The sequence below is a fragment of the Microplitis mediator genome, chromosome 9 (genome assembly GCF_029852145.1).
Source record: "Microplitis mediator isolate UGA2020A chromosome 9, iyMicMedi2.1, whole genome shotgun sequence".
In the NCBI taxonomy this organism is placed as follows: Eukaryota; Metazoa; Arthropoda; class Insecta; order Hymenoptera; family Braconidae; genus Microplitis; species Microplitis mediator.
This window is the reverse complement of record NC_079977.1, coordinates 2499156-2513713: the sequence shown is the minus strand read 5'-3', so window position 1 is coordinate 2513713 and position 14558 is coordinate 2499156. Positions and strand designations below refer to the sequence as shown.

The following is a 14558-nucleotide window of genomic DNA, read 5'->3' as shown; positions in this document are numbered from 1 at the left end:
AAAAGTAGCGGACGCGTCGGCACGATATGAAACGCCTTTGTCTTGCAAAAACCCGCTGACGTATATCACACGAGTCCACAAGTACTGGCATTGTTTTACCCCGCATAATTATCGTACCTCACAATTTAAAAGTTTAAATTTACCAAAAATAAAGTTTTATGTATTATCATGTAGTCAAGTATAATACGCTAGAGGCCAGCGGCTTTTACTTTTTTGCCATCTCGACATTAAAACGTTAAATAAAATAATGATATTTTAAAACACACCCATTTTATTTTTATTTTTTTTAGATTCAAAAAAGAGCGCGATTAGATAAATGTCTGTAACAAATACAGTAATGGGGTGGGGGTATGTGACATTTGTGATTGCGAGAAAAAGTATAAAAAAATTCATATTTTTATTGAGCTCGTTAGCGGCCGAATCGTCCAATTGGGAGAGTGAACAAATGTTCCGGAAAATGAGAGAGATTTATAATAAAAAAATAAAAAATGGTCACTGTTTATTTGTGTGCGTAACTATTCTGCGGTTATATTGAGCTCGAAAAAGAATTTACTAGAAACGATCGGTCTCGCCGGAGGATTATGAAAAAAACAGAAACTTTTAATACCAATATCGTTTGTCCAAAAAAATAACTGCCGTACAAATATAACCGATTTATACTCTAATATCAACAAATAAATATATATATGAGTGTAATTAATATTTCATTTAGATTTCCTTCGATAATTACGAATTTTAGTACGCGATAAATATTTTTATCCCTCGGAATTCAAATAAATATATTACTCGTTATTAAATTTTTTATCAGAGTATATCTATATATTTATTAGACTGATTCAAAAAAATCGACTAATATTTTTTTTCTTCATTATATCGAAAATATTGTTGGAAATGACAAAAAAAAATACTGTGAAGGTTTGAGCTCTTAATATTAATATTAACAACTGCCGCATCGCAATTTTCTATTTCCCGTTTAAATAACATGGGAAAATTTATTTTTTAAGCTTTGGAATTTTGTAGCTCTCGGTGGGACCAATACTTTTAAATGTTCAAGACATATTCTTATGGGAAATTTGACGCTCTACAAAAAAGGTCTCTTATAATTTTTCGATATTTTTATTTCTTCAAAAGTTATTCAAAGTTAAAGTTAGATTGACGATAAATTTCTACATTTTTTTAATTTTTTGACGCAACCATCAACTTTATCGGAAAATTTTACAGGACATTTTTTGTAGAGCATTTTATTTCCTACAACTTATCTCGGAGACAATTTTCGATATTTCTCATAAGTCGTATGTTATTTGCAATTAACTGGAAATTTTCTTAAATAATCTAAATTTTGTTGCTTAAAATTAATTATATTAAATTTTCAGTTAATTGCAAATAACTTACGACTTGTGAGAAATATCAAAAATTTTCTCTGAGATAAGTTGTAGGAAATAAAATGCTCTACAAAAAATGTCCTGTAAAATTTTCCGATAAAGTTGATGGTTGCGTCAAAAAATTAAAAAAATGTAGAAATTTATCGTCAATCTAACTTTAACTTTGAATAACTTTTGAAGAAATAAAAATATCGAAAAATTATAAGAGACCTTTTTTGTAGAGCGTCAAATTTCCCATAAGAATATGTCTTGAACATTTAAAAGTATTGGTCCCACCGAGAGCTACAAAATTCCAAAGCTTAAAAAATAAATTTTCCCATATTATTTAAACGGGAAATAGAAAATTGCGATGCGGCAGTTGTTAATATTAATATTAAGAGCTCAAACCACAGTATTTTTTTTTTGTCATTTCCAACAATATTTTCGATATAATGAAGAAAAAAAAATATTAGTCGATTTGTTTGAATCAGTCTAATATTTATTGTACCTTTTTCATCAGTTATAATTTTGTTTTATATTTTTTATAATGGTAAAAAATATCGGCAAGTTGGTTCCGCAAAATGACACATCCAATCCCCCAACAATCGGGTAACTCTTTTGGCCCGCGTATGCAAATTGCGCGCGGATAGTGACTGACGCGTCGACGATTATACTACGACAACTGGGACGGTGTGATGCAGTGTGACGTATAGGAATAAAAAAAAAATTAAATAATAATAATAGCGAAAAAAAAAAAAATGGCAGAGAAAAAAATGTTGTAAAAATGCAGCCTGCCAATCGGCGCGATTCCATTCAATCACGGACAATACCAACACGGTAGTGTCACTTTTTTGACTAAAGTTTATTGTGAAAAATTTTTTTTCTCACAATTTTTTATTTAAACGCCAGCAGTGATATCGTGGTAAAAAGTGAAACAATCAAGACGTTAATTATCGAGTATTAGTAATAATTTTGTATGGGATTTGAAAGCGTATGATTCTGACAATCAGAATAACCACCGAATTCGTCTACTGCAGTAGTAGAGCATAGAGTACTGGGAGCAGTAGCGGTAGCAGCAGCAGCAGGCATTCCTAGAACAGTAATCTTATTAAATTTACATATTAATCAACGGATTTTAATTATCCCCAGCCCCTGCTGGGAGGGGCCGAGAAACGCGTGGTGAGGAAGCAGCGGGGGAGGGGGCTAAGGGAGGAAGGATGAACGGCGGGGAGTACGAGAAAGGTTTGTGCTGGCGGTATATACAGAAGAAGAGGTGAGATAGGTAAAGCGAGCGGTGCGATTAGTTTTCACTGTAGGAGAAAGCAAGAAGGAGAGAGTGAACAAGCGAGTTTCACCCTTGTGCAGTGGTGGCGGTGGTAGCGGTGGCGGAGACCGAGCCCAGCTCTCGTAATTTACATTAATCCAATAATTGCATGGAGGTTTCCTAATTAGAAATTCAAATGAGGTGGTGGCAGCCAGGCTGGAAGGGCTACCAACTCAACGGTGCGAGTACCATCGCTACTGAGCAAGGTCCAAGGCCTCCTTTCACCCATACCCTGGCTCCCACTTCTGCTACTGCTACTGCTACTGCTTGTGCTTGTGGATTTCTACTCTCTACTGTCCTACGCTCTTATTCGTATCCATATATATACACCCCGATGTGTACCACCCTTCGGCCGAACACAAGTTTAAGTAATATCTGGATAGAACGTCAAACGCCACCGAAATGACCGAAATCTGCATTACACTGCAATGATCCCTTCCCTCCCTGTACAGCACAAACACCGAGCTACAGATAGACCAGTGATACCAACACCAGTAGCAGTACCAGCAACACCACCACCAGCAGGACCACTGGCAGCAGCTATTTTCCTTGAGATAATACCAACTACTCCAACAACTCACAACGTCCTACTCAGCTCTCTATCCACTAGTACTCCCAGACATTGTAGACTTATTCAGTGGTTTTAACTTTTCCAAGAGATAACTCAAGGCAAATCCGGGGAGCGATATTTCCAAAGGAAACTACCCGAGCTCCGACGGATGATGATGCTTATTAATTAACTCGAGATCATGAATACGGCTATTGAGAGTAATAATAACCTTATTTATTATTATTATCGCTAATTTTTTAATTCGCCAAAGTGGATATTGAATTATTTAAACTAAATAATTAACAAGCAGCTCGAACTCTTCGGCTTCGCGCCCGTCCGAGTAGAACGATAACAATAATAAGCTCTACTGTTGCAGCCCGGGTCGAAAATAAAACTTGATTCAGGCTTATTTTCTTTTGAAGTTATCGATTTGCCGACGATTTTTTGATAAGATCTCGACTTTTTCGACTTAAATTTAATTTTTTTCAACTTTTTGGACTTTTTTCATCTTAGTTTCAACTTATTCGTCTTTACTTTGAGCACGATAGTCATTCACATTACTTTTGACTTGCTAAACCAAGTCAAAAAAAGTCATTTATTCGCCTTAATATATAAAAATTATTTCACCTCACACGGAGAAAAAAGTATAGTAAAAATTACAATACTATAGTAAAATTTACTGACAGATATGAAAAAATACATTCTGTATTGTAATTATTACTAAACGTTTAGTAAAATTTACTAGTTAGTAATAATTACATAATAAGATATTAAAAATTACTATACGTAATGTATTTTTTGCTAAGACGATTATATTTTTTACTATTTGTATAGTAAATTTTACTATCAAGTACTATTAATAAATACAAATTTAAGAAAGTTAATTTTCTAATACAATATAGGATTTGTTACTATACAAAATATTAAAAATTACTATACGCAATGTATTTTTTGCTAACACGATTATATTTTTTTACTATCGGTACAGTAAATTCTACTATGTATAGATAAAATTAAAAGTTGGTGGGGATAGCATATACAAAGATGTATTACAAGTTCTGAAACTTTTGTTCAAAAGACACATCGGGCCGTCAGACATTGGAAAGGACTCGCGCGCGGGAGATCAGGGTTCGAATCTCGGTTGAATCAAGTGATTTTTTAAAAAACAAAAATCCACACCAACACCAATACAGATGACACAAATAATAATAATAATAATTAATAATAATAAAAAGTTGAAAAACTATTAAAAATTTAATTTAATTTTTTTCCATTCTAATATAGTAAAATTTACTAAACGGGATAGTAAAATTTACTAACCGACTTGTGAAATATGCTAATCTGTTTATGAATTTTTCATATAAATCATAAGCGTTTCAAAATTACTATCCAAATTTAGTAATTATTCTCATATTTTTTAGTAAAATTTACTATATTTTTTTCTCCGTGTAGTTCTGACTTTTTCGTCTTAAAATTTAAGTCGAATAAGTCTAAACCAAGTAAATTTCGACTTGATTTAAACTTTTTGTCTTAAATCGTGACTAAGTAAGCCAGTTAAGTCTAAACCAAAGCGAAAACTTAATATATTTCATACCTCCGTAAAAAAAGTCGAGTTTGTCTTGTGAAAAACGGCTCCAAATTTCGACTTGGTAAACCAAGTCTAAATCAAGTTTTATTTTTGACCCGGGTAGCAAACGAACGAATAAGAATTGAGTTACGAAAAAAGTATAAATTGTTCTACGAAAGCAATTTCCCCGGTGACAAAGGATGTCCACTAACACGGTACCTGCGGTCCTTTTGTTGTCTCTGTTACTTGCGTCCAACAACCCTAACATGTCCCTAATACTCTGCAAAGCAACCCCTCAATGTCTCTCTTTGCCGGTGTATATCACAGCGGCCACATCGAATCACCGGTTACTCCCCCTCGGAAGACGACAAGTCCCAGTAGTAGAGAGTAGATGCTCGGCCGATTAGTGGTGAGTGAACCTGTGAAAGTGATATCGGATACACAGCCATCTTCATCAGATTTACCCCCACATCTCATAGGTCCATTCAAATATCTGCGATAATTCGGGGGCGAAAGCGTTTAAGGGGTTAGGGGTAGTCAGAATTTTCAAAAAATCGATTTTTTTTTTTTTGCATTTTCTTAAAGTATAATATTTTTAAAATATTGTGTGAAAATTTGAAGTGAATCCGACAAATTCTTTTCGAGTTATTTAACAATGACCAAAGGACGCTCGGGTGCTACGTGGCATTCGAGAGCAGGTAGCTAGAAACAGCTGCAAGCAACCGACCTTTCGGGTTTCATTGCCATGAATATCTCCCCATTTTAATGTATGTATAATTATATATATATATATATATATATATATATATATATATATATATATATATATATATATATATATATATATATATATATATAAATCCTTCTACATATATTCACAATTTGTAGGTAGTACAAGAACTGAAAAATAATTTTTGGTTGCCAGTATACCTGTAGTCGTTGCACTGATCAGTCGATAGTTTTGTGATAAATTATTTCTCAAGTGAATTAAATTATTAACCATGGGACGTGATTCTAGAAAGGTTTCAAGAGAACTTCGGAGTTCTGAAAAAATTAATAAGTCGCGTTCAGTCAAAAGAAAGAATGTTTTTAATCCGAAAACAGCCGAAAGTGATGAAAGTATTCAGAGTACATCTTCTAAAAAATTAAAACAAAACACTGAAGATGATGTACCTGAAGACAGCAGTACTGAATTTCGAATAATAAATTTGATGAAATTCGAGTGATGAAAAACCGAATCATGATATGTGTCCAAAAGGCGAAGAATCTTGGTGCTCTTACCAGCGCGCTGAAGCAAGAGGAGAGCTTGATACCTATTCTCACGATTATTCTCCCTTACCTTCTGATGTTTTAAAAGCTATCAAGCCTATATACGAAGGTCTTAGTAATGAAAATTTACTTTCAAGATGTGTAGGTGGATTCAATCAGAATAATAATGAAAGCTTTAACCAACTAGTATGGAAAATATGCCCAAAAACGGTAAATACTAGTTTTACTGTCGTACAAATAGCTGCATACGTTGCTATGTGTATATTTAATGAGGGTATAAATTCATTATTAGTCTTGATGAATACACTAGGACTTAATTGTGGGCCTAATTCTCATCGGTATGCAGAAAGAATGGATGCTGCACGTATCAAAGTAGCAGATAAGCGCGCTAATGATAACACCCGAGAAGGTCGATTGCAACGTAGGCACCAGCAAATCAATATTTTGGAAGCTGCTATGACGGCTGAAGAGCTATTATATGGTCCAGGAATAGATGACTCAGTGTAAGTTATTAAATAATTCTTATAATTCGACATAAATCCATAGCAAAACTTTAAATGCGTTTTTCTCAAAACTATGTTTTCTGAACTGGTGATCACTGTAACTTAAAAACTGCTCGGTAGATTTCAATAAAATTTATTGTACTTTTGAAATACATTAAAAACTCGTGCCTGATCGAAGGATTTTTTTTTTTTTCAAAAATTTCGATTTTTTTTTAACAATAAACTGTCGGTTTTTTTCTCGAAAATTTGAAAAAAATTTCCTGAGGCCTCCATTTTGTTAATTTCGAAAAAAAAAAAAAAAGCTTCGATCAGGCACAAGATTATCTATTAATAAAACTAATTTTTCTTGTCCGATTGATTTTAGATGAATCTCCAAGGACTTATGATGATCACCGCAAAGGACTTCGGGAGGAACGGGCTCTACAAAAACAGCGATAACTTTTTGAATTATTAATTTTTTTTTTTGAAATTTTCGTGAAGTCAAATCGAAACGTGTTCTAATAAAGCTATGTTTTTATTTTTGTCAAATAAAGTAATTAACTACAAAAAAAAAATTATTGAAAATCATCATTTTTTCAGGCCTCTGAGTACCCCTAACCCCTTAAAGAAGGAACCGCGACCCCGAATTCGGGGAAGAAGTTGTCGAAATGTTTACCCGATGTGGTTTTGAGAGAAACTCTGTCGTGTAGGTCCAGTTTACACTTAACTTGTTAAAGTTTATTCATATATATGTAGATATATAAGGCAGCAGTGATAACACACAAGAGAATGGGGTAGTCGGTGGTGGCACTGCCAGTGGTATATATATATATATATATATATATGTATCTCGTTGAGAAGAGGTTATGTGGGCAACCTCGACAGCTTCGTGCATTAGTTCGGTTAGTTCTGATATCGTCTGTGTTTAAACAGCAAGTCAAGTATGACTCTAACCTTACTCCCAGTTTTGCTCACTCGGAAATTCTACCGGCTATATATTAAAACCGGAGTGCTGGGTGCAGCTTTGAGATAGAAACGGACTCGAGGAACAAGAATAAAGGAAGAAGACTAAGAAGTAGAAGATGATGACTATGACTGGGACTGGGGTAAGGGTAGGAGGACGAAGGAAGACACGCCGAGGGAGAAAGGAGAAATGGAGAAACGTGAGAAGACCGACGCCACGGAGGAAATCTGCATAATATAACCAACTATTGTTCAAATAGACGACGTTCCGCAGATTCAATTACCATTGTGATACAATTAATGTTGGAAATTTCATCAATTCGAATACACTGGTCTAGTGTCTCTTATGCATATGCATAAGAAAATATCGAACGTTAAAGTTATCATTATTATTATTACTGGAGGTTAAATATTTTATAAATAAATATTTAAGTATTTGAATTTGCCGGAATATATTATTAATTAAATGTCACGGTCTTATACTACACTATTAGAAAAATGGTGTAAGTCCATGCCGGTTCGGTGTTAAAATGACACGGATAGTAGTGTTAAAATTTTTGTAGGTGTCAAAAAAAGTAGTTTTACTTTCCAAGTATCAGAAGTCGAATTGGATTTCAAATACCGAGGCACCAAACATTCAACGGACGCCCTAATTTTGGTCAGAATCGCCGTCTAAGAAATTCTAGACTCGGGCTCGATACTGAGAAAAAAATACTAGTCTACTTTTTTTAATCGTCTGGCTGTTCGCGCTCACTTGCCACCCCGCGCTTTTATTTTCTCTCTCATATTCCGCATTACGTCCACTCTATACTCTGTTGTAAAGTAAAACCCGATGGCTTTAAAACACTAAAATAAACATGATTCATGGGTGCATTTAGACGTATGCCAGCCAGATAAATTAATCGTACTCTTTTGTACTGATGTCCAACAAATCATATATTTTATGATTCTTATATTACTTGACAGTGCTCTTATTCGCTGGAAAAAATCTGATTCCCGGTCATCCCCAGTAGGCCAACCCCAAAATTTCCCGCCTTATTTTCAAATTTTTAAGCTCTTCAAGGCCCGCAACGGACGCCCTAATTTTGGTCAGGATCGCCGTCTAAGAAATTCTATAGAAAATCTAGACTCGGGCTCGGTGCTGAGAAAAAAATCTGAAAAACGGTTGACCCGTGGGCCCAAAAAGTATCAGAAGTCGAATTGGATTTCAAATACAAAAAAAAATTTTTTATTGTTTCAAAAATTAATGATACGACAAAGTTGCCAATTTATGGAGAAATCCAAAGAATATTTGCCCACAATTGCATGCTAATGTTACTGTATAAAATATGAAAAAGAGATTTTTATGATTCGCAGTCTCTTTGCAAACTAAATCAGCGACAAAAATAAAATAAAATTATCAATGATTAATTTTTCATCTTAAAATCAGTCATTACTTCATGAAAAACATCAGAGTTATAATAAAAATAATTATAATATTTTTCCTAAATATTTAATTTTACGTGATCAAAAATTTCAGCCTTTGTTCAGTTTAATAAAAGTGACATTTCTTATTTTGTAGGAAATAAAATTGTTTTTATCAATTAACGATAATTACGTAATTTTACCCCCACCCTCATACTCGATCAGTTAATTAACTCTTATGTACCCCGTTTTAACCCCCGTTGAAAACCACCCCAGTGTTCATTTTAACACCGACTTTTTACAATGTAGCTAATATTACCTCGGAAAATAGTCGGAGCTTAATAGCGTTAAGTTCTCAAAAATTACAATAATAATAACGAGATATCGAACACAATAGAGAACCCCTGAATCATCGCGTGCACAGAGCCATATAAATTCTAATTCTGCAATCAACGTTATACATATACATATATATATATACATCCAAGATAGTTCTAGGCCGATCCTAGACCACTAATTCCAACTACCGGCGCCCAGCCCTACCTTCTTATATATATTTACCCGACAGTTCATAATGGGCATAATCAATGGTTATATAGCATCAGCCCCACGATAATAATTACGTAAAACTTTGAATTGTGGTAATACGTGTATATAATAGTTGAATTTGTAGCCAAGCCGCAGGTGTCATATCACGAATCAACCCTACTGACGGCTTGTAAACCTACAGCGGCGATTTACCCACACGTAATTACTTTAAAATATACCGGAAATCATGCATCATTGTAATAAGACCACATCGGGTAATAATGGGTACAGCAACAATGGCTTTTATTATCAGCATTATTTAAAAACATTTACGCCTTGGATGTTTCCCTCGGAATACTTGTCAAAGTAATAATCAATAGTAGATAATTATCCGGATGTAGCTACTAATGCCAGGAAAATCAATTCGCCGTGTGTTGTATGCCAGGGGATTCTGTAGCCAGTAAAGCAGACGTTCAGTAGTCGTATCTAGTCGTGAGTGCCACCAGCACCAGCACCACCACCAGCAAGAGAGTATAGTGTGTGGTAATTATATCAGAGACTAATGGATATAGTTAATTGCTAATTATGAGGCCTGCCAAATGATCGATAGTACGGTGCTAGGTAGCGTGGCACGAGGATCCCTCGTTGGAAACGACGGGCGAATTACCAAGAGTGTCACTCGGGCCGTGTCTCGTCCTCGAGCTCTCTCTTTCTACCCATTCCTGGCATCCCTTTTGCTGGCGGTGCTGCTACTGGTGCTCGGTCCTTCCGTCTCTCAACCCCCTCGAGGTCATATTAGAGCTGTGATTAGTAATTAGAGATTATGAGTTATTAATAACGACTTGCTGAAAATCTGCATCAATTGTCAATTAACTTTTTCACAGCCGGCTCTTGAATTATCATTTTTTCATCCCGTGTGCTAACCCGGGTCAAAAATGAAACTTGATTCAGGCTCGCTTTGTCTTATTTTCTTTTGAAGTTATCGATTTGCCGACGATTTTTTGATAAGATCTCGACTTTTTCGAGTTGAATTTAATTTTTTTCAACTTTTGGAACTTTTTTCATCTTAGGTTCAACTTATTCGTCTTTACTTTGAGCACGATAGTCATTCGCCTTACTTTCGCCTTAATATATAAAAATTATTTCACCTTACACGGAGAAAAAAGTATAGTAAAAATTACAATACTATAGTAAAATTTACTAACAGATATGAAAAAATACATTCTGTATTGTAATTATTACTAAACGTTTAGTAAAATTTACTAGTTAGTAATAATTACATAATAAGATATTAAAAATTACTATACGTAATGTATTTTTTGCTAAGACGATTATATTTTTTACTATTTGTATAGTAAATTTTACTATCAAGTACTATTAATAAATACAAATTTAAGAAAGTAAATTTTCTAATACAATATAGGATTTGTTACTATACAAAATATTAAAAATTACTATACGCAATGTATTTTTTGCTAACACGATTATATTTTTTACTATTTGTATAGTAAATTTTACTATCAAGTACTATTAATAAATACAAATTTAAGAAAGTACATTTTCTAATACAATATAGGATTTGTTACTATACAAAATATTAAAAATTACTATACGCAATGTATTTTTTGCTAACACGATTATATTTTTTTACTATCTGTATAGTAAATTCTACTATGTATAGATAAAATTAAAAGTTGGTGGGGATAGCATATACAAAGATGTATTACAAGTTCTGAAACTTTTGTTCAAAGGACACATCGGGCCGTCAGACATTGGAAAGGACTCACGCGCGGGAGATCAGGGTTCGAATCTCGGTTGAATCAAGTGATTTTTTAAAAAACAAAAATCCACACCAACACCAATACAGATGACAGAAATAATAATAATAATAATAATCAATAATAATAAAAAGTTGAAAAACTATTAAAAATTTAATTTTATTTTTTTCCATTCTAATATAGTAAAATTTACTAAACGGGATAGTAAAATTTACTAATCGACTTGTGAAATATGCTAATCTGTTTATGAATTTTTCATATAAATCATAAGCGTTTCAAGATTACTATCCAAATTTAGTAATTATTCTCATATTTTTTAGTAAAATTTACTATATTTTTTTCTCCGTGTAGTTCTGACTTTTTCGACTTATAATTTAAGTCAAATAAGTCTAAACCAAGTAAATTTCGACTTGATTTAAACTTTTTCGTCTTGAATCGTGACTAAGTAAGCCAGTTAAGTCTAAACCAAGGCGAAAACTTCATATATTTCATACCTCCGTAAAAAAAGTCGAGTTTGTCTTGTGAAAAACGGCTCCAAATGTCGACTTGGTAAACCAAGTCTAAATCAATTTTTATTTTTGACCCGGGAATCAGTTATTTCTAAACATCCGGGATTGTATCGTCGTAATTATGATCGCGACCTGTACGTGGAGTAACTTGCCGCTGACTAGCCGAGGAACATCAAAGAGCGAATGCTCTGGTTCGGCTGTACTATTAAGAGGGTCTCTTTATTAGATCGCTTGGTATAACCTTGACGATGCTGGTGTAAAATTTAGCAAAGTGCTCGACGACTCTTCTCGTGGCCTCATCATCAATCTCTCTTTCTCTCAGTCCCTCTTTTAACTTTCCCAGCTCGCCGTCTACTCAACTCTGAACCCCACCCTGGCCTATCCTATTTTCCCTTTTAGCGGCGTATGTACTAGTACTAGTGCACGTGCTTTTCGTCTTTTACGGAGCACAGTAGAGAGATTCATCGAGGCCTGGCTTGGTGACAACGCCATCATCATTCCAGACGGCTTGTGTATTTTATGTTCCCGTTGTTTGTCTCTGTTGTTGTTGTTGTTGTTGCTGTTGTTGTTGGGGCTCTATATGTTCAATGCCTACTATAATAGTGTAAAGGTGAGGCGAAATTAGAGTTGAGCGCTCAGTGGAATGTCAAAAATCAAAGAGATGGAAATTAACTCACTTGAACGCTAGATAGGGTGCTGTTTATTAGCTAACGTAATTTTGTTAGAGTATAAAGACCCGGCTAAAGAGTTTTAAGATGGAGATAAAGAGAGGACTGTGTAAAGATAATTTTATATTGTGGATGCACGTGGAAAAATTTGCGTAAACGCTGAGTGGGTAAGGAATTTATTCCACTATGGGGATGAGTTTATTGATATTTTGTTTTTGAGGAAATTTAATAGAATAGAAGCCGACTCCTCTGGGGAAAAATGGGCCACAAATTTTTTTTTTCAAAATTCTAAATTGACATCGAAAATTTTTTACACAAGATGATTTTGTCCATCATTAAAAAATTTTTTTTCTGATGCTTTGAGATCTGATGCATGAAATTATGCCTGTAAAAAAACCGCGAGATTTTTTAAAATGAAATTAAAAAGAGTAAAAAAAAACAATTAGACATCTGGGGTAAAATAGACCTCAAATTTTTTTAAAAAATCTAAAGTACAAAAATTGACATCTAAAATTTTTTACAAAAGATGATTTATGTCTCATTAAAAAATTTTTTCTCCCGATCCTTGGAGATCTGATGCACAAAATTATGACCGTAAAAAAACCGCGAAATTTTTTGAATGAAATTAAAAAGAGTAAAAAAAAACAATTAGACATCTGGAGTAAATAGACCTCAAATTTTTTTAAAAAATCCAAAGTACAAAAATTGACATCTAAAATTTTTTACGTCAGATCGTTTTGTCCCTCATTAAAAAATTTTTTTTCCCGATGCTCAGAAATCTGATGCACAAAATTATGCCTGAAAAAAACCGCGAAATTTTTTTAAATGAAATTACAAAAAATAAAAAAAGACAATTAGACATCTAAGGTAAAATGGACCTCAAATTTTTTTTTCAGAAATTTAAAGTAGAAAAATTGACATCAAAAATTTTTTACAAAAAATTATTTTGTCCCTCATTAAAAAAAAATTTTTCCGATGCTTAGAGATCTGATGCGCAAAATTATGCCTGTAAAAAAACCGCGAAATTTTTTGAATGAAATTAAAAAGAATAGTAAGACATTTAGACATCTGGGGTAAAATGGGCCTCTAATTTTTTTCAAAAATCCAAAGTACAAAAATTGACATCTAAAATTTTTTACAAAAAATCTGAAGCCAGTGATAAAAATTTTAACGAAATATTATTTTGTCCCTCATTAAAAAAATAGTATTCCGATGTTTTGAGATCTAATGCAAAAAATTGCGCCTGTAAGAAAAACCGCGTATATATAATTAATGTATGATATTAAAAAAATTAATAACCGTTACAATTAATTTAAAAACTGTACTCCTTTGTGTTCATACATGTTATTATTATTATTATTAATAATTATATGAAATTAAGGTCTTACAGCGACTTGATTATCTTAAGTAAACCGTCCTTGATGGTACGCGGGCAGGCTGTATGTATAATATCATACACTCTCAAACGTCATTGGAATATGTGAAATTACGCTCATTAACACCCAGGCATTCGTTAATGACGCTACTACGTTTCTTAAGAAATTATATACATTTCAAGGTTTTCCCAGAAATCAACGGCTTCGTATATTATTCATCATCTCTTTATTACTTTATTAATTATTGTTCAATTATCATCCTCACAACCTCTCCCGCAATTAAAGTCTATTAGGAGTCTAATAATAATAATATAAATATAACCAGACCTAAAAATGTCTTTCGAGTGTAACCCGGACTCTTAATTGATAATATGTATAACCGGCTCATTAAAATCCATTCACCAGGTTTACCATACTCTATATATATACATATATATATATATATATGCACGAGTGTTTATTCTCCTTGGGTACTTAAATATATATGCTAGTTCAATTGTATAATACTTTTATTAATGTGCTCATACATTTATTATTCACTTTCGTATCTAACTCGTAAGCGAACAAGTAAATTCACTTCACGGTTTGCTGCCGAAGGAAAATAAAACGCCTGTTCTATAATTATAATAATGCCCCTAATAAAATATTATTATTATTATGTATCAGATTGTGGTGGAATTATAAATATACTTGCGGAAGAGGTAGTAAAATTATTAGATCAAGGTCTAATTTTTTTTTTTTGATACCACAAAATTTATTTTGATTTTTTTTTGCACAAA

General features: G+C 33.3%; 2 protein-coding genes across 9 annotated transcripts in view; one reads left to right on the top strand and one right to left on the bottom strand.

Moving 5' to 3' along the window:
- The window catches only part of LOC130675213 (POU domain, class 6, transcription factor 2), a 139357-nt gene that overhangs the window by 41275 nt on the left and 83524 nt on the right, over positions 1-14558 (bottom strand). The gene's annotated exons all lie outside the window — the stretch shown is intronic.
- On the top strand, positions 5357-7169 carry LOC130675216 (uncharacterized). Of its 4 annotated transcripts, none has more exons than XR_008991239.1 (4): positions 5357-5569; positions 5691-6281; positions 6382-6574; positions 6939-7169. XR_008991239.1 is itself a non-coding variant. In XM_057480777.1 (4 exons), exons 2-4 carry the CDS (start codon positions 6260-6262, stop codon positions 6940-6942), a joined length of 237 nt encoding a protein of 78 aa, XP_057336760.1. In that variant the 5' UTR covers positions 5386-5569; positions 5691-6259; the 3' UTR covers positions 6943-7169. The 4 variants fall into 4 exon arrangements, 3 of the variants coding, with proteins under 3 accessions (XP_057336758.1, XP_057336760.1, XP_057336759.1); XM_057480777.1 differs by having other exon boundaries at positions 5386-5569; positions 6364-6574; XM_057480775.1 differs by having other exon boundaries at positions 5379-5569; positions 5691-6574.